The sequence below is a fragment of the Erpetoichthys calabaricus genome, chromosome 3 (genome assembly GCF_900747795.2).
Source record: "Erpetoichthys calabaricus chromosome 3, fErpCal1.3, whole genome shotgun sequence".
NCBI lineage: Eukaryota > Metazoa > Chordata > Cladistia > Polypteriformes > Polypteridae > Erpetoichthys > Erpetoichthys calabaricus.
In genome coordinates this window covers 307,413,615-307,440,847 of record NC_041396.2, presented here as the reverse complement: position 1 = coordinate 307,440,847, position 27,233 = coordinate 307,413,615, and the positions used below count along the sequence as shown (strand labels likewise).

At 43.6% G+C, this 27,233-nt stretch overlaps 1 protein-coding gene across 16 annotated transcripts in view; it reads left to right on the top strand.

Annotated features, from left to right (window-relative positions):
* Nucleotides 1-27,233, top strand: part of LOC114649225 (R3H domain-containing protein 2) — a 124,317-nt gene that overhangs the window by 31,221 nt on the left and 65,863 nt on the right. For 15 of the 16 annotated variants that reach the window (XM_051925391.1, XM_051925392.1, XM_051925393.1 and 12 more), the window contains exons 2-3: nt 8,393-8,542; nt 17,581-17,748. In XM_051925391.1, the coding sequence (XP_051781351.1) occupies nt 17,584-17,748 (165 nt within the window). In that variant the 5' untranslated portion in view covers nt 8,393-8,542; nt 17,581-17,583. Of the gene's footprint in view, nt 1-7,850; nt 8,016-8,392; nt 8,543-17,580; nt 17,749-27,233 lie in introns of those variants that run through there. The other variant, XM_028798716.2, reaches the window with a different exon arrangement.

The following is a 27,233-nucleotide window of genomic DNA, read 5'->3' as shown; positions in this document are numbered from 1 at the left end:
GATTCTGTATGGTGATCGCTGTCTCCTCTTAGTGCGGAGGAAGTCAGTTTAAGAAGCGTAGTGATTAACAACTGGGTTGGGGAACGCAACACAAAGCATTTAATGTGCTGCATTAACTTGTGACGGGGTTTGAGAAAATCTAGTAAATTAAACAATGATTTAAGGATGAAGTTTAGTTTACGACATTCTACTTTAATTATAAAGTAAACTATGAGAATAAAGTGGAAATGTCGACTTTATTCTCGACGTATAGTTTTTTTTTTTTTTCTTCCCTGTGTCCGTATTTTTTTTCTTTCACCGTGGCCCTAATACGATTCCATAGGGCTATACCACAAATACAATTATAAATGCAAGTTGCAGTTTTATTATTTATGTATATAGCTTAGCTTGAAGCAAGGTCCGTATTAATGCAGTTTGCCTAAATGATAGTTAAGTTGGTAAAGATGTCATCACCAAGATTACACTTGTTTTATTTTATTTTAATTTGGTGAATACTGTGTAATGCACCTGGGCTTTTGAAGCCTTGAAGTAATGGTGCAACTATCAGTAATAATACTATTATTTATTTTATTGTTATTATTTATTAGTTTAAGTATTATGCAGTTTATTGATGGTAAAGTTGTTTAAAAAGTGACTTTAACGTGTCAGTGGACAGAGATTGTTAACATTAACAGAAAGTGTAGTTGTTTTACAAAAAATATTTATTCCTTTTCTAAGACATGTTCAGTGCAATACAACTTTTGACAAGCACTTCTGGATATTTTACTAAGTCTAAATACCTCTTTGGATGGTTGAAACTATGTTGTCAAAATTATAGTTTGTTTTTGCAAAATTTGTTAAATAAAAAGGTTCTATATTTTGACTGCATCTGTCATGCAATGTGATTTCCTTCTCTTCATTAGTGCCACCCCCTTGAAAAGTATCACTTTATCGGGCAATGCAAACCTGTATTAATACTTGTGTGCACATTAAAATGTTTTTTTTGTACAATGTACAATGCTCTTGACAGTGGAATAGGTTATTCTTAGCCAGTAATTGCAGTGGAAAATGTGGTTAACATCCACTCATGCATGGGGAAAAAAATACCGTCAAATACCTTGAAATCGGGATAATTTAGAAAAATACCGTGATATAGAATTTTGGTCATACCGCCCACCCCTAGTACCAGGTGGCAAACAGCATTTACAGGGCGGTCCAGAAGGATTTGGACAGCGATATGGTTTTCATAATTTTGGCTCTGTGCACCACCGCAATGGATTTGACAGAAAGCAGTCCAGTGGTGTAGATTAAGGCAGTGGTTCTCAAACTGTGGGGCGGGCCCCCCTAGGGGGGGGCGCGAAGATGTGAAAAAAAGAAAACAAGAATCGAAAATATGAAAAATACATCTATTGAAACCAAAACAAATTAACTTAAACTACTCTCTGATACTAGAAAAACAGATAAATGTCAATAAAAGTTAAGTAAGTACAGTGGAACCTCGGTTTGCGAGCATAATTCGTTCCGGAAACATGCTCGTAGTCCAAAGCACTCGTATATCAAGGTGAATTTCTCCATAAGAAATAATGGAAACTCAGATGATTTGTTCCACAACCCAAAACTATTCATATAGAAATGATTAGTACAAAATATAAAGTAAAAATACATCAAACAAATTAACCTGCACTTTACCTTTGAAAAGAATCATGGCTGCTGTGAGTGAGTTTCTAAACTCTTGTGGGATTCCACCCAACGGGACGACACGCGGAAGAGCGTCCCAAAGCAATCACAGTCTCCCAGCGCTGTATTAGTTCGCCGTAAAAGCGAATCCGAAAAGATCGCGGACCTGCTATAAGCGCCTGCCGTCGATGGGTGATACAAGAAACATTATAAATGCGCAGGGCCCTCCCTGACTGCTGTGTGTGTGTGTAGGGGAGTGGCAGATCCCGCTACAATAAATAACTGCGCTGTTGCTGTTTCAAGCTGAATAAAGCTGGTGTCGCTAAATTACTGAGACTCAGCTTTGTGTTTTAGGGTGCAAGATGGGGACTCGCACATCACAGCACACACACACACACACATGCGCGCACACACACAGTCACAATGCAAATGCTGCAGTAAACAGTATACGCTCGTACGGATGTTGACTATATGAGTGAGGCACACCGACTCAGACGGAGAATAGCAGACGATTACCCACAATCCCGCAGCGAGAGGAGAACCATCAGATCAGTTGTGATCACATGACACTCAGCAGACAAAGCGTATACATACTACTCATATTGCAAGACCTTGCTTGTTTATCAAGTCAAAATTTATTAAAAATTTTAGCTCGTCTTGCAAAACACTCGTAAACCAAGTTACTCACAAACCGAGGTTCCACTGTATAATAAAATATTAATCTATGATATATCATTAATTAAAAAAGAACAAATTGGTATTAGTGGGCTCCTTTCCAAAAAACGTTAGGGGGGGGGCGCGATTAAAACTGTTATGAAAACTTGGGTCACAAATACTTAAAGGATGAGAAACGCTGGATTAAGGCATTTAACAAAAATATTGTATGAGCCATTTAGAAAAGAACCATCTTTATACAGTAAATGGTCTGCCTATTTTCAGGGACTCAAAAGTCTTTGATCACACTAACATAATCCTCAATATAACGATCCTTGTCAATATTTGGCTGAAAATCCCTTCCAGTCGATGACCGCCTGAAGTCTGAGCCCACGGCCATCTCCAAGTGATGCTTTGCCAGGCCTTTACTGCCGCTGTCCTGCGTTTGCTTGTTTGTTGGCCTTTCTGTCTTCAGCAAGTGAACTGCATGTCCAGTTAAGTTGAGGTCATCTGATTGACTTGGCCATTGAAGAATCTTCTACTTCTTTGCTTTGAAGAGCTCTTGGTTTGCTGTCACTGAATGAATGTTTTTTGTTTTGTTCTTTATTTCACCTTATACAATTTCATGTATTAGGAATTTGTTAGTTTTCGCAGGGTCAGCCATTGTATAGCGCCCCTGGAGCAATTACAGGTTAAGGGTCTTGCTCAAGGGCCCAGCAGAGTAAAATCTCTTTTGGCAGTGACGGGGATTTGAACCGGACACTTTCTGGATACCAGCACAGATCCTTAGCCTCAGAGCCACCACTCCGCTCATCGTCCATCTGTACTGCAGCATTTGTCCGACTCTGAGCAGACCGTATAGCGCCCTCTACACTTCAGAATTCATCCTGCTGCTTCTGTCGTCAGTCACATCAACAACAAACACCAGTGAGTGACTTCCACTGGCAGCCATTCATGATCAGGCCATAGCACCGTGTTTCACAGATGACGTGGCATGCTTTAGATCATGAGCCATTCTGTTTCTTCTCCATACTCTTTTCAATCCATCGTCCTGGATATATTGATTATAATTTCATTTGCCCAAAGAAACTGTTCCAAAATTGGCCCTCTTTTTTTTTTTTTTTTTTTTTTAAATATAACATTTTCTGTCCAAGTCTAATCTGCCCTTCCTGTGGTAAGCCCTCTGTCTTTACTTTTGTGAAGTCTTCTCTCAATTATACACTTCTGGCAATGATAGGCCTACCTCCCTGTGGAGAGTAGTCTTGGTTTGGCTAAATGTCGTGAAGGGGTCCTCCTTCTTCATCAAGGACAGATCTCTGTGATCTTCCAGCACAGTTGTCTTCTGTGGTTGTCCAGGCCTGATATTGCTGAGCTCTCCTGTGTGTTCCTACCTTATAAGAATGTGTCAGATGGTTGATTTGCCCGCTCCTGGTGTCTCTGCTGTCTCTCTAAAGGCTTTGTTTGGTTCTCTCAGCCTAATGATGGCCTGTGTTTTTGCAGCATTTGTCTGACTCTGAGCAGATAGTGAAGCCCTGGACACTTCAGAATTCATCCTGCTACTTCCATGCCAGCAGTCACATCATCGATAAACACCAGTGAGTGACTTCCATTGGCAGCCATTTATGATCAGGCCATAGCACGGCCTCCACCGTGTTTCACAGATGATATCATGAGCCGTTCTGTTTCTTCCCCATCTCTGTCCATCACGCTGCTAATTATTGATGTTCATTTCATTTGTCCAAAGAAACTGTTCCAAAATTGGCCCTTTTTTTAAGTATGTTTTCTGTCCAAGTCTAATCTGCCCTTCCTATGCGTGAGGTCTAGCAGTTTGCACCTTGTGGTAAGCCCTCTGTCTTTACTTTCGTGAAGTCTTCCCTCGATTGTACACTTTTGGCAATGATAGGCCTACCTCCCTGTGGAGAGTGGTCCTGTTTTGGCTACATGTCGTGAATTGTTTCTTCGTCACCAAGGACAGATCTCTGTGGTCATCCAGCCCAGTTGTCTTCTGTGGTTGTCCAGACCTTCTGGAGTTGCTGAGCTCTCCTGTGTGCTACTTGTCTTTATGAATGTGCCAGATGGTTGATTTGGCTGCTTCTGGTGTCTCTGCTGTCTCTCTGCTCTCTCAGCCTGCTGATGGCCTCCTCTTACTTACACAGACAGCTCTTTGGTCCTCATACTGTATTGAGAGTTCACAGTGACAGCTTCCACATGTAAATTCCACACTTGGAACCTTCTACCTGCTTTAACAGTTAATGAAATCCTGAGGGACCTGCTCAAACCTGGCTATGGAGCAACTGGTCAGTCAAATGTCCAAGCAGTTTTGAGCCCCTGGAAATGGGGTTGGCATGCAGAAAAGTGTGTGTCATTCCTAAATGGCTCCTATAATATTTTTGTTAAACCGTTTGAATTTATGCTGAAAGCTTACACTTCAGTTATGTAATAATCTTCTTCATTTCAAATCCATTGTGGTGGCATAGAGAGCCAAAATTATAAAAATTGTACCATTGTCCAAATACTCATGACCTAGCTATTTCACAATTTTAGTTTATTTTTTGTGACATGAAACCCTACCGTCGGCTACAAGTTCAGTTTTTTGTGAATCATTTTGCTCTTCACTAGTTTATTTTACTGTTTTTGTACGTTTAGTGTGTACCTCTCGGGCTTCATTCTGCACACAAAGATAAATGGGCATTTTTTCCCCTAGTGTGACTAACATCAAGACCACCTTGCCTTTGTGGCAGGTTATCAGTGGTACACCAAACCCAGCTGGTAACTCGCTGTAACTTCCTTATCGACAGTCACGGGCAGCCGGCACACACACCAGAGGCCTTTTCAAAATCCCTCAAATGAAGTGGTGTCTCGTGTTCTACTCTGCGTCCATTCGCTGGTGAAGTGCCACCAATGTTTTGTGGTCTCCCCAGCAGTCTTTTATGACCTCACTAAACTGAGTGAACTTGCAGTCCTTTTCGAGCCTCCTGAGATGTCCGCTTTGGCACTCGAGTCACAACCCCGAACACCCTGAGCGACACGGGCAAGGCCTGGGAACCGGCTTGGTGTGGCAGCACTTTGTGCAGCTTTCCCATTTAGTGGTGTTTCCTGACCTTTTTGTGGGTTGTTGTGTCACGTTAGCCCTTTGCGTCGAAGACTTGAACGAGCTGAGCAGAGGCAGTCGTGGTTCAGTGCTAGTCTGTCGTGGGTGCCCTAGAGGCAGAGGAGCGTGTGGGCGGGTGAGTGGTGCACTGACGTTGACCCAGCACTAAATGAGAGCGGAGCTCCTCTTGGGACTCCTTTGGGGAATGTGTGCTGAGAAAAGCCACTGCAGCTCTGCTGCTCCTTGGCAGGCTGCTGGGTAGGAGGGAACTCTTGATTGCGTCACACCAGGTGCCCGAGTTATCAGTGGGATGCATGGCACGAGGAGCCTGCAGAATTGGTAGCCAAGCCCGTTGGCATTTCCGGCCTGCCACAGCAGAGCTGAAAGGTGATGGCAGTTTAGGGGGTGAGTGCCGGTGACTAAGTGTCATACTTTTGCTCTTTTTCAGAGCTGTTGAGGCGGCGGGCTGGTAGCGGAGCTGATTCATGTGACAGGCTGGCGCTGAGGTGGGAGTTCCTGTGATAAGCTGTGTGTGCAAATCCTGCTGACATCTGTGAAAACAGCTGGTTCCTCTGCCTGCCGTCACCCAGCGTGTCCAGGGGAGAGCCAGCCTGGACCGACCTGTCAAGAGGCTGGGGGGATCCATTCAAAAAAAAAAAAGAAGTCTGGCATCTGTGGACAGCGAGGGGCGGGTGAGGGGGAGGAGGGAGGAAGGGAAAAGCCCTTCATCCTGCCGCTCAAGTGAGAGCAGCCCTACAGGGATGGGATGCGTGCCTGCGTGCAGCCCTGCCTGCCTGCCGTCCTCTCTCTGGTGAGTTGCTCTGTTCCGCTACACGATTGTGCGTCTCGAGTGCTGGCGCTCTCCCAATTGGAGCCGGGGACACTTGTGAGGTAACAAGGAATTCCCTGGCAATACGTCTTTTTCATTCTGGGCTCCGTATCGCTGTTCTATTGTGCTCTGGCGGCGGAAGCAGCAGCAGGAGGAAGAGAATGGAAGAGAAGCATCTTCTAAAAATAGCTGGATCCTGGTGGCATGACCTTGTGAACGTGCTGCCGGGGAGGTCCTCCTCCTCCTCCTCCTCCTCCTCCTCAGCCCACCTGTGAGAATCCAGTAAGTAGGTCACCCAGTGTGGATGGCTGCAGTGCATGCTGAGTGGACTTGGAGTTGGGTATTCCCTGACTTGGTGTGACAAGCAGTTTAATGGGGGGGCGGGGGGTTGTAGGTGGGGTTACCTCCCATTGCTCGTCGGGGGGGGGGGGGGCGGTTGCTGGAGGATCTGCCTCCACCAGGCCGGATGTGGTGCTGCCGCCACGTTCCTCCTTGTGGTCCGCTGGGGTAGGAAGACGGGGCACATGCTTCTCTGGGAAGGGAGTGCCTGGGAAGAAGAAAAATTAAAAAGAAATCTCCTGGCAACAGAGCGGTGTTACTATGGAGCTCACATTGCCATTGGTGGATGGCATGCCCAATCACCCCACTGTATTGGTGGTTTCATCATGGAGAATGTCCTGAATGTGACAAGCAGTGGTGTGCCCAGAAAATGGGGGGGGGGGGGGGGGCCGGGGTGGGACGGGACGGGACACGTGGTGTGGGCCACATGAATTATGCATCCTTCACCTTCATCTTGTTCTGACTGAGCAGCCTTTCGCGTCATCCACCCCCTCGTTTCGCTTCTGTCGCGTCCACGGGGACGCTCTGTTAGCTGTTCTTTCCAGGAAGGCTGCTGCACCAAATGTGTTTGAGAAAAGCGCAGGGGGAGGGAAAAAAATAAATAAATCCCAGGGGTGTCATAAAAGCGTATTCACCTGCTTCAAGGGTAGATGGGGGGGGGGGGGGGGGCAGCATCCTGGCACTGAATCATCAAAAGGCCCAGGCGCTAAGTAAGAGCAGTCAGTGGGTGCTCCATCCTGGCCGGCCGGCACCCTGTGGGCCTCATGGCTCGTGAGGTTGGCTTAGACTCGGAGTGCCAGGCTGAGCGGCTTGGGCAGCCTTCCTTACTTTTGCTTTTGCTCCCATTCAGATTTTCTGTTTGAATTTCTGTCGCTTTTTCTCAATCGGTGAACTTCTGCTGTGTTCGTGAGCGCCTACCTCCTCTTGACGAAGGCAGGGAAACGCATCTCTAATCATTTTTTTTTTTTCCCCTACCCACGCCGTAGCAGCTGTGAAAGACGTCATGGTTTCTATGGCAACCCAGCGTGCCTGTCAAATCGGCACGAAGAGAGCAGTGCCAGCAGGACTCATTCATGAGCGTGTAATTCATAAATCATTTATCTTTAAAATGTGTCAAATCTCTTCTCGAACCTGGACATGCTTTGCCATTGAGATTTATTTGTGTGGGTGTGTCTCTGATCCTGCGGACGCCTTCTGGACTCGGGGGCTGCCACCACGCGCCACTTCCTTATTCGGGATCTTGGCACTTGCCTTTTTTTGTCTCCAGTGGATATGCTAATTGCAGAGGTGTTATTGTAACAAATGCTGCCTGATGCATGGGAAGATCAGCGGCACACGGCTGCTACGGGACACTGGAGCGGCAAGGGCGATGTGCATAGACGGGTGTCTGTCCGTTAACACTAGCCAAAAGTGAGGTATAGGAGGAGTCACCCTGTGAGGTGAAAGGTGAGAGGAGGGCGCTTTACTCTGAGCATGTGTTAGAGAGAAATGAGCGCGGTGAACGCCAGGCCAGGCGACTCCTCCCATGACGCCAGTCAAGTGTTTGGAGAAGTTACCCAAAAGTGAAAAGGCGAGAGAGAGAGTGAAGGCGGGCAGGCGGGACGTGTCAGTCACATGCTGTAGGAGAGAAAACGAGGTGTGGGAGAATTCATGAGAGACGTGAAGGAGAATGTGCTCGAGAGAGAGATGGCCGTCTCAAGATGTACGGGAGGAGAGTTACCGAGGGGCTGAGCGTCTTAGGTGTGCCAGACCAGAGACCTAGGGGCCAAGAGGCACGGCACAGGTGAAAGATCTCTGATCCCATCTCTTCTTTGTTTTCCAAGGTTTGCTGACCGCAGTCAAGGATGCCTGAAGACTGACTGACTGACCTCTGCACTGTGGCTTTCCTGGCTTTTTCCAAGATAATGGAGAGCAGTTTTGCTGGCGCACCATTCTAGCTGTGGTTCCTGTCTTGCTTTTGTCAGGAGCTTCAGGTAGGGTTACAGATGGCCTTGCATTGCTTCGTTGCTTGCTTTAGTCGTGTTAACCACATTGGCCTTTGCGATGTCGCAGTCCTGCTTGCAGCTTGTGTCAAAATAGTGACTGTTAAGGGGCAACCATGGCCTGAGCTGAGCGAGAGGTAATATGTGTGTGTGTGTGTGATATGAAGGCAGACCATGACCATCTGAAAAACATTCCTTAACGTTCACTTTTCTGTAGCAGTGTTGTAAAGTGTCACCTGAGCATTAACACTGGAGTCCTCTGTGCCAGGCCCTGACTTGAGCAGCTCTAGATGGTGCCCAGTTCTCTTCAGCAGTTGTTGATTCAGTAGCAGTACTCTTGGCCATGTGCTGGTGGCAGCGGTGATGCTGTGAGGGCAGCGACCGAGTGGAGTGTGACAGCTCTGTCTTGGTCACACAAGTGCCATGCGGCTGTTTTAACTACTCCATTGGCGACTTTTGCTCTGTTTGATTGTATAGATGGCCCTTAACTCTCAACTGCTTCTGTTTGTCTTCTTGACGCTTTGCTATTTGTCAGGCTTCTAAAAGCTAATGGGTTACAATCTCTGCCAGCAGAAGGCACATTTCAGATGCCCAGTCATCCCTAATAAATTTGTGAACTCCGTCAAACGGCCAGCATGGCCGAGTCTACCAGTGCCTAAGGATTACAAATATCGTGTTGGTTTATAACCAGTAACACGCTTACAGCTGAAGTACAGTTGACACCTTTTTACATATTTCGTGTTGTCCTAATATGAATTCTTGTGTGAACAAACGCACAGTTAAAGTAAGTCCTTACTGAATAACAAACAGCGTTTATACACTGTAGTTCAGAATGCTTTATAAGATATCAATGGAACATCTTTCAAGAAAAGAAAAATTCAAAACAGATAAGAATAGAAATTAATACATTGGATAATAAAATTAGTTAAAAAAAAATGTAATCAGTACCAAGCTACAGAACACCGATATATACGAGTCATGGATGGAGTCTTTACTTACAGATTTGTTTTCAAGTCTCTCAAGATGCGCCTGATGCTCTGGTGACAAGGTTGATAGATAGATAGATAGATAGATAGATAGATAGATAGATAGATAGATAGATAGATAGATACTTTATTATCCCCAAGGGGAAATTCACATACTCCAGCAGCAGCATACTGATAAAAAACAATAATAATAATAACAAAAATAAAGAAACAATATTAAAGAGTGATTAAAAAATGCAGATAAAGAGAAAGTTGAGAAGGATTGGCAAAAAATAAAACCAAACTCGAGAGGTGACATGCTGGAGAGGAAAAAGAGCAAAAAATGTTGGCGTTCAAGGCCAGAGCGATCCTAAATGTGCTCGGGTCTCTCCAGATGTGTTTAATTTTAACTATCTGTCCCTTAAACTACGTAGAGTGGAGGAGAGGATAACAATAACGCAGTCGGCAGCAGGTCTGGAGCAAGTAAACCCATGGAGCTAAGCAGTCTGTCTGGGACTTGACATTATAGCTCTGTATTAGCCAAGTAAGCATGTACCAAATAATAAGAAGTGACTGAGAAAACATGGAAACAAATACATATAACCAGGCACTTAAAGAAGAATTTCACATTATATGTTTATATAAAGAATGAGAAAAATACTGAGGTGATATGTGCAAGCGTGACAAAATGAAAGCAGAGTTTTATATAAGTGATTCACGTTTACATTTAAATACACAAGATGGGCATAAATAAGAAGAGAAAATATTCATACAGCCTACAAAATGATAAAGGCAGATAGCCGCAGTGTGATTGGGGGGGAGATCAGCGCTGCTCGTGAGTGCCCAAAATTCCTGAGGAGTGTCCAGCTGCACTCAGGACAGTTTTAGGCCTCAGACAGATCCGAGCACTTCAGACGCTATGAGGTCCCCCCCCCCCCTTCTGGAGCCCTGACGTCATGATTATTTCAATTCCCTTTAGTTCCTGCACTCACATGTGTACTCAGCATTTATTAAACTTCTAACCTATCGAGGTCTGCATCCAAAACACTTGTTTGTTTTGGTGTCATATATTAGAAACAAATAGAACAAAAAATCGCAACATTTTGTATTTTATAGTATACGTGTTTTTATATCTGCACTTGTCATGAGACTGCACTTGTTAATACGTTTGTCATATGCTGCACTCAATGGAGTAGTGGCTCTGTAGCTGAGGACCTACACGGGTAATCAGAAGGTTGACCCCATATAAAAATGGGAAATGCTAAGGCGGCGAAGAAGAAGAATAAATGATATGCTCCCCTCCGCTATGATTAACACTACGTATTCTTATAGATTGTGAATCGAATAAATCCTATGATTTGTGTAAACAGTCAAAATATGAAATACCACACGCCGGACCTTTAGGAGTTCATTAGAGTGCTGTCTTTGTGGTCCTCTCTCTGTTATATCATTAGTATTGTATTATTACTGGTGTACAGAAATGTTAATATTTATATTAACGATGTGTTAATTGTGGCGGAGTTTATGAATGACGCACTCTCCCTCAGAAGCACGAAGAGGCATAAAGTAGTCGTTTGAGTCGCCCAGCTCAGACCTTCGCTGTTTGTTAGCCAAGCAGCTGTGCATACCCATTGGGGATGGCGGCTCGCGACCTCACAGCAAATACGAAGAGACGTTTATTACATTAGCACGACCGTTTATCCCGTGAAGCTTTTTTTTTTTTTATGTATAATATTTTTTGCACTCACGTTCAGTGTGCCACCATTACTATAACAGTACATTTAGCACAAAAGTGTACCGCTAACATGGGCGTGGAAAGTGGGTGGAGTCGAGAGATGCATCAGACAGAGGCGTCACCATACGGGCCTCGGAATGTCTCTGGTCGCTGAATCTGTCCTGACTGCTGCTGGACTCAGTTGAAATTCCCATGAGATCAACAACAACATTTATTTCCAGAGTACATTTTCATACAAATAATGTCGCTCAAAGTGCTTTACATGATGAAAAAAAAGACAAAGTAAGAATTAAAATAAGATAACACTAATTAACATAGAATAAGAGTAAGGTCCGATGGCCAGGGAGGACAGAAAAAACAAAAAAAAAATCCAGATGGCTGGAGAGGAAAAATAAAATCTGCTGGGGTACCAGACCACGAGACCACCCAACCCTCTAACATAAATGATCAGTCCTCTTTGTAATTTAGGGTTCTCATGGAAGGACTTGATGATGATGGTCATGTAGACTTCTGGCTTTTAATCCATCAATGCAGGAACATCATGGTGCTTTGATTAGGTGGTGCAGGTCGCCACCACAGAAAAACCGGGAAAAGAAACAGAAGAGAGAGTAGGGGTTAGTACGGATTTTAGAGCCACCATGAATAGTTATGATAATGAACTGAATATACAGAGCATCAGGATTAAACTAAATTGAAGTTATGAGAAAGCCATGTTAATGTGTTTTTAGTAGTTTTTTAAAGTGCTATAAAGAAAGTAGTCCTAGGGGATGCTGACATGTTTTGTCGGAGTTGCCCTCTTCTTCAGGCCTGTTAATTAGAATACTAATGTGTATGTAGCAAATGTATTCTTCTTTATATCTCCACCCTCACAACATCCTGCAGCACCATATCTGAAATATTCATTGGGTTCAGTGTAATTTTGACACCCCCTATTTCAAGGAGCACAAGGTTGAGCTAATAGCACTGTCCAGGTTACGTGCCTACCCTGTTTGGTGGTAACCAGAATACTGGAGCTGGACTTTGGCCAGCTGCCCCCCAACCCCTTCTGGACATTGTGCAGTCTTGTAGACATTTTTGCTGGCCAGTCTGGTAAGAGAACTGAATCCTTTGACTCCAAGACTCCCAGCATCTCGTGGTTCTTTACCATGGGCAGTAGTAACAGTTTGGCAGTATTGCAGTGAAGAAGAGAAACAGAAGAGAGAAGGTATCCGTAATTATTGTCATGCTTATACAGTGGGGCAAAAAAGTATTTAGTCAGCCATCAATTGTGCAAGTTCTCCCACTTAAAAAGACGAGAGAGGCCTGTAATTTTCATCATAGGTATACCTCAACTATGAGAGACAAAATGAGAAAAAAAAATCCATGTCTGATTTTTGAAGAATTTATTTGCAAATTATGGTGGAAAAAAAGTATTTGGTCAATAACAAAAGTTCATCTCAATACTTTGTTATATACCCTTTGTTGGCAATGACAGAGGTCAAACGTTATCTGTAAGTCTTCACAAGGTTTTCACACACTGTTGCTGGTATTTTGGCCCATTCCTCCATGCAGATCTCCACTAGAGCAGTGATGTTTTGGGGCTGTCGCTGGGCAACACGAACTTTCAACTCCCTCCAAAGATTTTCTGTGGGGTTGAGATCTGGAGACTGGCTAGGCCACTCCAGGACCTTGAAATGCTTCTTACGAAGCCACTCCTTCGTTACCCGGGCGGTGTGTTTGGGATCATTGTCATGCTGAAAGACCCAGCCACGTTTCATCTTCAATGCCCTTGCTGATGGAAGGAGGTTTTCACTCAAAATCTGACGATACATGGCCCCATTCATTCTTTCCTTTACACAGATCAGTCATCCTAGTCCCTTTGCAGAAAAACAGCCCCAAAGCATGATGTGTCCACCCCCATGCTTTACAGTAGGTATGGTGTTCTTTGGATGCAACTCAGCATTCTTTCTCCTCCAAACACGACGAGTAGAGTTTTTTTTCATCTGACCATATGACATTCTCCCAATCCTCTTCTGGATCATCCAAATGCTCTCTAGCAAACTTCAGACGGGCCTGCACATGTACTGGCTTAAGCAGGGGGACACGTCTGGCACTGCAGGATTTGAGTCCCTGGTGGCGTAGTGTGTTACTGATGGTAGCCTTTGTTACTTTGGTCCCAGCTCTCTGCAGGTCATTCACTAGGTCCCCCCGTGTGGTTCTGGGATTTTTGCTCACCGTTCTTGTGATCATTTTGACCCCACGGGGTGAGATGTTGCGTGGAGCCCCAGATCGATGGAGATTATCAGTGGTCTTGTATGTCTTCCATTTTCTAATAATTGCTCCCACAGTTGATTTCTTCTCATCAAGCTGCTTACCTATTGCAGATTCAGTCTTCCCAGCCTGGTGCAGGTCTACAATTTTGTTTCTGGTGTCCTTTGACAGCTCTTTGGTCTTGGCCATAGTGGAGTTTGGAGTGTGACTGTTTGAGGTTGTGGACAGGTGTCTTTTATATTGATAACGAGTTCAAACAGGTGCCATTAATACAGGTGACGAGTGGAGGACAGAGGAGCCTGTTACAGAAGAAGTTACAGGGCGGTGAGAGCCAGAAATCTTGCTTGTTTGTAGCTGACCAAATACTTATTTTCCACCATAATTTGCAAATAAATTCTTTAAAATCAGACAATGTGATTTTCTGGATTTTTTTTTCTCATTTTGTCTCTCATAGTTGAGGTATACCTATGATGAAAATTACAGGCCTCTCTCATCTTTTTAAGTGGGAGAACTTGCACAACTGGTGGCTGACTAAATACTTTTTTGCCCCACTGTAGGTAGTGTTAGCATGTAGCTGTAAAGAGATGTGAAGTCTCCTGTGTAGGTTAGCTACTGTGCTCAAGCCATGACTGGCACTCTTGTTAGATGGTTCATGTTTGGTTGGGCCAGCTTAAAGCAATAGTGAAATGGGAGATAAAGTCTGATATAATACAAGCTACTGGTGACCAATGCACAGCCAAGAACAGCTCAGCCTTATTGTTTATGATGTGTGCTGATTTTTGTGGAAGTATCTATTTAACAATATTTATGCAAGAAATGTGCTCCATGTGGTGAGCACAGTACTGGACAACAGTGTGAAGAAAGAGCTCTGCACTTACAAGACTGCAGCACAGATGGTATATGAGCCCCTTGTAGTGTGCGAAACTGCAGATAAACCATAGTGTTAGATTAAATCACGGACAAAAAGGCTTAGTTGAAAAAAAATATACAAAAATGTTGTTTGTTCTTTCCCGTACTCTGTTCACAAAAATGTGGCAAGCAGTTAGCATACAGTTCTTGTGTTCTGTGATGACCAAATACTTCGACTTGGTCACTGCCGCACCGGACAGCACATTAGGCACCAAGAGACCACCATCGAGCCCGGGTCAGCAGTAGCCTCGGTTTTGTCCCATGCCAGATGGACTCCATGAAGGCCTTCGAAAAAGGTGTGCCACCAGGTTTGCCCCAGTCAGCCTTGCTTCTGCATGGCCACTTTTGGTAGGCGTTCTCAGGACATGCAGAGAATGTGACCTGCAAACCGAAACCAGTGTTCAAATACTACAGTGGGTATGGAAAAGACCCCCTCCCCCCCCTAAATCGTAATATTCCCATTTTTTTGCTTTACAGCCTTAAATGAAAACACACAAACTAATATTATTTCCAGCTTTACTTACTCAATGCCACCTATAACATCCAAATGAAAGATATCACAGCTACAGTTCAGAAGAATTATAACAAATCAAAAACAAGAAATCCTGAGATTAATAAAGGGACCCCCCTCTCCTAAACTCAATCAGGTGTCAGTGCCCACCATTTCCATGGCGGTTACTGGCTGCGCTCATTTGTAATGAGTGTGATTAGTGAAGCTGTTCCTGGTCCATTAATTCCTTTCCTTGGCAGTGCCACTGACAGCAAACACTTGACTATGGGTGGCAGGTCACTTTGAAAAGATCTCAGGGATAGAGTTGTGGACAGACATAAGGCAGGAGATGGAGACACAAACATCTCAAAGGCTTTATCAATCCCAAGGAGCCCAGTAAAGTCCATCATGAAGAAGTGTTTGGACCCTCCAAACTGGACAGAAGAGCAAGGAGGACACTGGTAAGAGAGCCAACAGAGAGGCCAATGGCCACTTTGAAGGAGTTATAGGATTTGATGGCACAGAGTGGTCATTAAAGGTGTTCACGTGACAACAATTTGAGAAGCGCTCCACCACTGTGGCTTGTTCAGGAGGGTCGCACTTCTCCAGAAAGGCCACATTAAGGCTCGTTTGAGCTTTGCCAGAATGCACCTTTAAGATTCTGATGCCAAGTGGAAAAAGGTCTTATGGTCAGATGAGACCAAAATCAAACTCTTTGGCCTCAACACCAAACAGTACACCAATGCAGCTCACCATCCACAACACACCATACCTCCAGTAAAGCATGGAGGGGGCAGCATCCTGTTGTAGGGGTCCTGGGGCTCTCGTTAGGGTAGAAGGAAAAATGGATGGGGGCAAAATACCATCAAATTCTGGAGGAAAACCTGCTACCCTCTGCCAGAAAGTAGAAGGTGGGAACATTGTTCACCTTTTAACATGACAACAACCCGAAGCACACAGCAAAACTGACCGCACAGTGGCTGAAGGAGAAAAGAGTGAATGTCCTGGTGTGGCCAGTGAGAGCCCAGACCTCAATTACACTAAAAATCTGACTTGAAGATGGCAGACCAGCAACGCTCACCATCCAGTGTGACCGAACTTGAACAGTTCAACTGTAAAGAAGAGTGGGGGGCAAATATTGAGTGGGCTCAATCAAGGTGTGCTAAACTGATAACAGAAGAATCACCACAGACTCAATGGTGTCATTAAAGCAAAATGGGGGTCAACAAATGACATTGGCATGGGGGGGGGGGGGGGTGATCCTTTATTCATCTCAGTAGGTCTTGTTTTTGAACTGTAGCTGTGATTTCTTTCACTTCGATGTTGGAGGTGGCATTGAGTAAGTAAAGCTGGGAAGAAATATTAGTGTGTGTGTTAAGGCTGTAAAGCAACAAAAATGGGGATATTTCAAAGGGGGGGGGAGATTCTTTTCTATACCTACTGTGTGTATGTATATATATATATATATATATATATATATATATATCTATATATATATATACAATAATATTTTATAAAATGTACATACATAACAGGCTTCATGGTTTATTTACTTCTGCTTTCCTTCCAAATAATCAAGGCAGGAATGTCTGCCTGGACCCAATAAAAACCAGTTCTTCCAACACCAAAAACAAGCCTCCATTTTCACTCACAGCTCACTAGGTTTTCAATATTAAAAACCTCCTCAGCTGTCATTCTGTTCTGAAACTCGGCCTTTTCCCTTTCATTGATCTGAAGCCTCTCCCATTTCTGGCACTGCCAATCCTTCTCTCTCCTGTAAAGCACTCAGAAGACCACTAATGTACATTGACCAGTCTCAAGCTCGAACTCCGCACTGTTTTCCCATTCTGCCCCTCACTAGCGACAGCAGCGCTGTTTTAACCGTGTATGGGATTCCTCAAGCCACCAGCTCCACCTGTAGGTACCTTTCTTTGCCTCCCTTGTGGTAACTTTAGATTTATTTTGCTGCAGCTCCTATAATTAGGGAAAATTCAATCCTGTGCATGCCCACATGTGATGCCACCTACCTGAACACAGCACAGGTAACCCTTCATTGTAACCCTAAGTGCTGTTACTTCTCTTTTGGTTGCTCTGTATTCTCCTAATGCTGCCATGTTGCGAAGATTTTGGCCCGTTCACCGTCCTGCAGGCGTGCCAGCCCGTCAGCTTCACAGACCCTCGTGCGTATGTACAAACACCCTGGCACACACTGCCACCTGCAGCATTTGCCTTGCTTGTGCTACATTCTGTAGCCACCATTGCCATTTCCCTCAGGCACCATTCTGCTGCACCAATATCATATGCACAAAATCCCGTATTGCTACCTGACATGTGAATCATGCGATGCAAGTTACGTGAGCCTACCCCATAATCCGTGTAGTTGTACAGCATTGGTCGCCACTGGCTTGTATTATTAAATCATAAAACATTTTTATCCTCATTCTCCATGAAAACATGAAATTTAACATTTTTCTTAGTAATATGTAGAAAGTAACATATAGATAAACAATTTAATTTTTGGGGTGGAGTATTTATTCCTTTAAGACAATCCTGTATGTGACCTGCACACACTTGTGGCTGGCCACTCTCTATCCTGTAGAACGGCACCACCACTCCTCCTGGCCTGTGTACATTAGCAGACATGTTGCCTTCACCCTGTTTTCTTATTTTAAATCTCAAGAAAATGTCCAACAGTAACACCACACAAGAAAACCTGGAAATTATGAAGGAATCCGAAAAGCAGCTGGTGGAAGAGTCACTCCACAAGAACAAGCTCCTCAGCCGCTCGGCAAGCAAGGAAGGAATGGAGAAGGAGAGCGAGGAGTCCAACGTCCAGGCTGATCCTCAGGTGAGACCCTCATCCCCCCCCCCTCCAGTGCCTCTCATAAGCGTGTTAATGACAGCGGGTGAGTCAGCAGAGAGTGGGTGGTGTGGGATTTTCTTTACTGCTCTAATAATTATCTTCCTCTGCCCCAAATGTCAGCACACTGTCTCGCTAGAAAGAGAACAGCCTTCTGCGTCTGTTGAAAAGGGCAGCCGTGCAATTTTAAATCTTTCTTGTGTCTGCAGAACAGTACTGGGCCAAAATAAAAAAAAAAAATCTCGGAAGAGAACAGGATTTGTTATCTTTATGGCTTCTTTTACTAAGTTGACAGGATACTGGCAGCCCCCTCTGATGCTGTTTTATGTAAGCTGAACATTTGCTGGAAACGCCATCCTAAATTTCTAGCAGTTAACTTGCACAGTGTGATGAGTACGCTGAATAGTCTCTGTATGTTCATGTCTGGCTTCTTTGCTTTGGTTCACCGTCTAGTGTTGCTGTTGGCCCCTTCTACTTTACCCTTGGACAGTCAATTGTTGGCCCATGCTGGCTGGTGGTACCCTCTGGTTATGCAGATTAAATTCTGAACCTGTGTTCTAAGCAAACCAGTTGGCTTACTGTCCTGTGTTGACAGTGCGGCCTTGCTTTGACAAAATGGCAGTGGTAGTTACCTGCCTGACCCTTCGTAAGACGCTGACCCTAATGCACCTTCTCTCCAACCACCAGCTGTGAACCTGCTCCATCAGACGCTCGCTAAACCTCACTGGGTAGCCAAAATCGGTGGTGTTGGGGGGTGGTGGTGGTGGTGGTGGTGGTGGTGGTGGGGCTCAGGGGATTCATTCCAGTGTGAGTGATGAGATACCAAAGCAGTGATCACATCTGACTGGAGTCTAATCAGAGCCGTCTTACTTTACACGGCAGTAAACTTTACCACAGGGAGACAAAGAAAGTAATGAATAATCTAAAAGAAAAGGGGGGCATTCATTTAGCAAATTGCACAGTCGTAATACTTTTGATTTTTGAAAAAGTTCTGTAGGCCATTGTCTCCTTCTTTTTGCTGTTTACGTTAGGGGTTGCCAGAGCGGATCATCTTCTTCCATACCTTTCTGTCCTCTTGTTCTTTAACCCTCATCACCTGCATGACCTCTCTCATCACATCCATAAACCTTCTCTCAGACCTTACTCTTCTCCTCTTCCCTGGTAGCTCTATCCTTAGCGTCCTTCTCTCATTATACTCGGCGTCTCTCCTCTGCACATGTCCAAACCAACGCAATCTCGCCTCTGACTTTGTCTCCCAACCGTCCCACCTGAGCTGACCCTCTAATGTCCTCATTTCTAAGCTTGTCCATCATCGTCACACCCAATGCAAATCTTGGCATCTTTAACTCTGCCACCTCCAGCTCTGTCTCCTGTGCCACCGTCTCCAGGCCATATAACATAGTTGGTCTCACTGCCATCCTGTAGACCTTCCCTTTCACTCTTGCTGATACCCGTCTGTCACAAATCACTCCTGACACTCGTCTCCACCCAGTCCATCCTGCCTGCACTCTGTTCTTCACTTCTCTTCCACAATCCCCATTACTCTGTACTGTTGATCCCAAGTATTTAAACTCATCTACCTTCGCCAACTCTACTCTCTGCATCCTCACCATTCCACTGACCTCCCTCTCATTCACACACATGTATTCTGTCTCGGTGGTCCTACTGACCTTCATTCCTCTCCTCTCATATCTCCACCTCTCCAGGGTCTCCTCAACCTGCTCCCTACTATCGTTACAGATCACAGTGTCATCAGCAAACATCACAGTCCATGGGGACTTCTGTCTAATCTCGTTTGTCCATCGCCATTGCAAATAAGAAAGGGCTCAGAGCCGATCCCTGATGTAATCCCACCTCACCACAGTCACACTTCCCTCGTACAACTCTTACGTACTTCTCTGCCACTTCGACTTCCTCTTACAATACCACAACTCCTCTCTCCTCACCCTGTTGAATGCTTTCTCCAAGTCCACAAAGATGCAATGCAACTCTTTCTGCCCTTCTCTAAACTTCTCCATCAACATCCTCAGAGCAAACATCACAAATGTGGTGCTCTTTCTTGGCATGAAACCATCCTGCTGCTCACTAATCATCACCTCACTTCTTAACCTAGCTTCCGCAACTCTTTCCCATAACTTCATGCTGTGGCTCATCAATTTTATCCCCCTGTAGTTACTGCAGTCCTGCACGTCCCCCTTATTCTTAAATATCAGCACCAGTACACTTCTTCTCCACTCCTCAGGCATCCTCTCACTTTCCAAGATTCCATTAAACAATCTGGTTAAAAACTCCACAGCCATCTCTCATAAACACCTCTATGCTTCCATAGGTATGTCATCTGGACCAACAGCCTTTCCATTTTTCATCCTCTTCATCGCTGTCCTTACTTCCTCCTTGCTAATCTGTTGCACTTCCTGATTCACTATCTCCACATCATCCAACCTCTTCTCTGTCTCGTTCTCTTCATTCATAAGCCTCTCCTCACTTGTAAGGACTTTTCTATATTTATCCTTTATTACCTTAACCTGCTGCACATCTTTCCCAACTTGGTCCCTAAAAAAAATAAAAATAAAAAATAATTGCCCCCTTGGCCTTGATAACTGACTCAGTACTCCATGTGCAGCAGTAACTGTAAAGCAGACATTTCCTGCCAACTCGTAGCACTCTGGAGAGTCCTGCAGCCATGTTGTCAGGAACCTTAAATGAGTCCTCATGGTGGGTTTTTTTAGCAAGCTGAGGTTTCTAACTGACCACTATGCCTTCAGTTCCATTTTTGTTCTGATGGAGAGATTTGTGAACACTGACTTAGCTGGGGCCATAGAGGCCTACAGATATCTAGATGTTTCACTTGATTTCTTTGTGACTTCATTTAAAACTTAACACAATGCCGACATTTTGTCTGGATGTTTGATTCGACTCAGTTGATCGAATTGCCCTATGGGACATCCTGAGACTTTGTGGGATCCCCTCAAGGTTGGCTGGATGTCATGCCTGGCCTGTACACCGGTTATGTGAATGCTGTGCAGATTGGAGGCAGACCCTCTGTGTTTTTCCCAGATGATTCTATGGTCCATCGGCAGTGTGTTCTGCTCCTATTCTGTTCAGTGCTTGCATGGAGTGGGTGTTGGGCAGGTCGTGGGGTCCAGCAGCTGTAGGGTATCTCTTGGTGTGACTTTCCCCAAGGGTGATCCGGCTTGCAGGATCCTCATTGCTGACGACCCGAGCAGTTTGACCAGGGTAAGGGGGACGCCCTCCTGGCTGCAGTAGACAGGTGGTCGTTTCCGGAGGGTGGCACTGGACAGTGTGTTTGCCTGGGTTGGTTGCCAAGCTGTTTCGTTGTGTAGTGGGTGCGGTGACGCGCTCTACCAGTGCATGCTGCCCGACCTGACCTGTTTGCTCTCCCACCAAAGGCCTGTACATTTTCAGTCAGAACCTAAATGGGATTGAGTGTATGTCAGAGGTGCTTGAAAGGCGCAGAAGTGACATCGTAACCCTCTATGACGTGACATCAGCAATGGCTTTGTTGGCCTTAATGGCCTGCTCTCGTCTGGGTTGTACTAATGTCGGTTACCTCCTTTGCTTGTAGCATAATGCGCCTCTGAGACCCGTGCACTTGTGATGCTGTGTGCCAGTCCAGCCCATAGACATTTGGCAAAATCAGCCTTGGAAAAGAGTCAAAGTATTGAAGCAGCCAATCAGAATTTTAGTGCCTATCACAAGTAAACATAAAGCTCTTTATCAACAAAATTTTGGCGTCTGTATGGAAAAAATTAAGCAAGACTTGCATAGATGGTCAACCCTTCATCTCACTCTAGCCGGAAGAATTAACATGTTAAGATGAATATCCTTCCTAAACTTCTCTTTTTATTTCAAAACATTCCAATATATATTAATAAATCGTTTTTTAAACAGTTAGATTCAACAATAACCTCATTCATTTGGAACTCAAAACACCCACGTATCCGAAGAGCGACCCTACAAAGACCTCAGGCAGAAGGTGGCATGGCTTTACCTAATTTTCAGTTTTATTACTGGGCAGCAAACATACAAGCCATAAAAACCTGGACACAAATAAATGCACATACACAGGCTTGGTCCGCAATAGAAGTAAAATCCTGTAGTATTTCTTTATATTCCCTGCTCTGCTCTCCAATAAATGAAAGTTATCGCAAATATACTAATAACCCAATTGTGCTTTACTCACTCAGAATATGGAACCAAATTAGAAAGCATTTTAAGATGGAAAATCTTTTATCAGTGGCACCTCTGCAAGAGAACCACCTCTTTCAACCTTCGCAAACATATCCAGTTTTTAATACCTGGAAAAGTTTTGGGATTAAAATGCTCAGAGATCTTTATATAGACAACATATTTACATGTTTTGAACAATTACGTTCAAAATTCAACCTCCCAGCTACACATTTCTTTTACTATCTTCAAATTAGAAATTTTGTTAAACAGAAATTGCCCGATTTCCCCCACCTCGCACCCTCCACAATGCTGGAAAAAATACTGCTCAATTTCGAGGAAACAAACACTATTTCCGCAATATATAAAATCTTATTAGAGTCCCTACATTTCAAAGATCCAAGAGGACATTGGGAAGAAGATCTCTTAATCAATATATCAGAAAAGGAGTGGAAGGTAGCAAAGCAGAGAATTCACTCGAGTTCTATATGCGCAAAGCATAGAATTATTCAACTAAAAATTATATATCGAGCCCATCTGTCTCGCTTAAAACTGTCCAAAATGTTTCCAGGCCAGGATCCAACCTGCGAGCGCTGCAACCAAACTCCTGCCTCACTGGGTCACATGTTTTGGGCCTGCACCAAACTAACATCATTTTGGACAAAAATTTTTAAGTGCCTCTCAGACAGCCTTGGTATCACAATCCCTCCTAACCCATTAACAGCTGTGTTTGGTGTTCTTCCAGATGGACTTGAATTGGAGAAGGACAAGCAAACGGTGATTGTATTCACTACACTTTTGGCACGCAGACTTATTTTGTTAAATTGGAAGAATCCTAATTCTCCTCTTATAAGTCAGTGGGAAACCGATGTTTTATATTATTTGAAATTAGAAAAAATCAAATTCTCAGTTAGAGGATCTGTACAAAATTTTTTCAAAACCTGGCAGGATTTAATCAATATTATTTTAGAATAAGAGAAATAACTATTACCGCATTTAACTCCCTTCTCCATCTCTTATTTACATAGATATTTACTTCTCCCTTTCTTTTGTTTACTGTTGCCTTATTAAAAAGCCTTAAGCAATTCTCCTTCAGCTAAGCTCTCCTTCTCAGGGGTGGGGTTTGATTTGTCTTCAGTTTTGTTGGGTTATAAATTGATCTGTTTGTATGGAATGATTACAATGAAAATTAATAAAATAAAAATATAAACAATAAAATTAATTTAAATCCCCAAAAAAAAAAAAAAAAAAGAATTTTAGTGCCTTGAGAAAGAGAGCAGGCTATATCTAATCTGTCCTTTTAATCCTTATACAGTAATTATAACTACCAACGTAACAATAGACTGCATGGCAGTAACTCTTGGGGAAATAGGAAATTACGGTGAAAGCTGTCTCACTTCCAGTTAAGACTATAAAATGACATCAAAAACTCAGAATCAATATCTCCATGATGGGACAGTTAACTTTGTGAGCTGGAGCAACTATCTCCGCATTTCTTTTTCTTCTCCATTCATCTCTACTGGTCTATTAAACTCATCAATTTAGGTATGTTTATAAGCCTTACGTTTTACCCCGCTCTCTCTCTCAGGGGTGGGGGTCGACTTGTTTTTCAATCCTATTTTTTGTAAAAATTGATCGATTTGTATGAATGATTACAATAAAAATTATTAAAAAAAAAAAAAAAAAAGAATTTTAGTGCCTTGTAGATAGGTGAGTTTATTGTTCATCCACTTGTCACATTTAAGACGCATGCGCTTGGGATTTTGAGGCATTTGTGTAGGACCACAGTTTTCAAACTTTTTTGAACAAGTACCACTCCGCGAGGACCAGTAAACTGAAGTACCACTGTCGATGAATCGTTAATTTACGCCCGTGTTGTTTTGAAGAAAAAGTCACTATAATTATGACGTTTAAGGAATTAAGGAAATGGGTGCCCGCGCTATTAAAAGCCGGCTTGGAGTGTTCCACGCATTTACAGTAGTATACTTATACTTGTATATGATTATATGCAACATATTGGCATTCTAGCAACATCGATTCATGGAAAATAAAGGACCACACGAGTACCACTTGGCATACTTGAAGTACCACCAGGAGTACGCGTACCACAGTTTAAAAACCGTGGGTGTAGGGAAGCTTTATTTGTGGATTATGTGCTATTTTACACAGTGCTGCTTCAAAATGAGTAAACAATTAAAACCTAAAACAATGAAAATGTCAGTTTTTTATTTTACCGGGCCGCCAATTTTTTGAAACATTAGAACACTCTAGATGAGAACAGGCCATTCAGCCCAACAAAGCTTGCCAGTCCTATCCACTTATTTCTTCCAAAAAAAACATCAAGTTGAGTTTTGAAAGTCCCTAAAGTCTTACTGTCTACCACACTACTTGGTCGCTTATTCCAAGTGTCTATTGTTCTTTGTGTAAAGAAAAACTTCACAATGTTTGTGCGAAATTTACCCATCACAAGTTTTCAAGTGTGTCCCCGTGTTCTTGATGAACTCATTTTAAAGTCACCGTCTTGATCCACTGGACTAATTCCCTTCATAATTTTAAACACTTCAGTCAGGTTGCCTCTTAATCTTGTTTTGCTTAAACCATAAAGGCTCAGCTTTTCTAATCTTACCTCATAACTCATCCCCTGTAGCCCCCATAATCAGCCTAGCCGCTCTTCTCTGGACCTTTTCTAGTGCTGCTATTTCTTTTTTGTAGCCTGGAGACGAAAAATGCACTCAGTACTCAAGGTGAAACCTCACCAGTGCATTATAAAGGTTGAGCAGAACCTCCTGTGACTTCAAGGCGCTATATAACTTGACATTCTGTTACCCTTCTTAATGGCTTGTCTGGAAGTCAATAGCTTAGAGTCCACTATGACTCCTAAATCCTTCTCATAAGGTGAACTCTCGATTTTCCGACCACCCATTGCGTATTCACATCTAACATTTCTACTTCCTATGTGTAATTCTTTACATTTACTGACATTAAATTTCATCGTCCACAAATCTGCCCAAGCCTGTCTGCTGTCCAAGTCCTTCTGTGATGATGTAACGGATTCCAAATTGTCTGTTAATCCACCTATCTTGGTATCATCTGCAAACTTAACCAGCTTGTTACTTATATTCCTATCTAAATCATTTTATATATGTATGTGTATATATGTATGTGTGTGTGTATATGTATATATATATATATATATATATATATATATATATATATATATATATATAATATGTGTGTGTGTGTGGATATGTATATATATGTGTGTGTGTGTGTGTGTGGATATGTATATATATGTGTATATGTGTGTGTGGATATGTATATATATGTGTGTATGTGTGTGGATATGTATATATATATATATATATATATATATATGTATATTTATCTGTATATATATATATTTATGTATTACAAATAGCAGCGGCCAAGCACTGACCCCTGCTGGTCACCACTCTTAACATCGGCCAGTTCTGATGAGGTCCCTCACACCATCACCCTCTGCTTCCTGTGTCTGAGCCAATTCTGCACCCATCTAAAAACATCACCCTGAACTCCTTTTCTTTTAATTTGATGCCCAACCTCTCATGTGGCACCTTATCAAATGCTTTCTGAAAGTCCAGATAAATAATATCATCTGCTCCACTTTGATCGTATCCCTACATCTCTGTAGTACCCAGAACAGCATTTATTTATATTGATCCTTTTCACACAAAGTGCTTTGCCAAAAAGACAAATTGAACTTTTCATTCCACGGCATGGAAAGAAGAATCAACTGTGCAGTGTGAGCTATGCCATGTATGGCCTGGCCAGGCCATGCCAGCCCCTACTCTCCGGGTTAATTCTTGGAGTTTGTGCTCTTCCAGCAGTGACATCACTGGTCTGCTTTTTTCCTAGCAATTTATATGAAAACAGTTTTGTCATTTCACTCTGTTTGAAGCTCCCAGATAAAAGGAGTCCTTTTTACAGTAAAAAGACAGAACAACATCTGTCCCTCTTTAAATTTACAGACCATTTCAGTTTTCCAATGTGCTGTAGAGGCAGCTGCTTTGCATCACAAGTTTGTCTGGGTCTGAATATGTTGGGCAAGGCCCTAAAATTGACCACCGAGCTATTTACACTGCCAGCTATATTGGAGTAAGTCCTAGAATCTGGGTGACTATTAATAATGCTTGAGAAAGTGCAGACAGCTGCCACATCAAAATAACGTCCCTTAACAATGCGTCGTTTCTCTATAGTGTGTGTGTGTTAGAGGCATTGATGTATCTGAGCGGACACAGTGGTGGTCTGAGATTCCAGTGGCTAAATCTAATGTGTAACGGGTGACATGCTGTCTAAGGCCAAAGAAATCCACAAAGTTTATAAACTCCTTGGTTTGTGGTCACATCGCTTATCTGTGGTAATTGGTGCTTGTCATAACTAGTCATTGTGATGGATAATAAATTTGAAAATTCATGGACGAGAAATGCATGTTGGCAGACCAGAAATGGCTAATCGGACAGGCGAGAAAAAATGACAGTAAGACATCCCAAAGAAGCAAACTACTTGGCTTGAGGAAAAGCCTGGTCGAAAAGTCTCCACGTTTCTTTCCTTGACAAACAGCAGTATCTTGTCTACTTTTCAGTTTATCAGGTCGCAGTACGTTTTCCATTCCTCCTTGCTGTAGGTGTGTTTGATTAGTTGGAGGGTCTGGTGGTCTTTGCAAGGGTACTTGATGAGGTTAAGGTCATGACTTTGCCTAGGCCTCTTGTGGTCTTTGTTTTATCCATCCATCCATTTTCCAACCCACTGAATCCGAACACAGGGTCACGGGGGTCTGCTGGAGCCAATCCCAGCCAACACAGGGTGCAAGGCAGGATCCAATCCCGGGCAGGGCGCCAATCCACCGCAGGACACACACACACGGGCCAATTTAGGATCACCAATGCATCTAACCTGCATGTCTTTGGACTGTGGGAGGAAACCCACGCAGACATGGGGAGAACATGCAAACTCCACGCAGGGAGAACCCGGGAAGCAAACCCAGGTCTCCTTACTGAGAGGCAGCAGCGCTACCACTGCGCCACCGTGCCGCCTGTCTTTGTTTTACGGTACTTCATTTTTGTTCTGAGTACACATGACAAAGAGACTCGACTCGTCTTCATTTTTCCTTGTGGTAATACAAACATCTCCTGTTTGCTTCATTTGGAGACTGGATGGAGTTTTCCATGTTCATCTTTCTGCCTAGATCTCACAAGGCTCTTATCCCCATGATTCTGGCAGATGGTGAGGAGATGTGGTTGGGATGT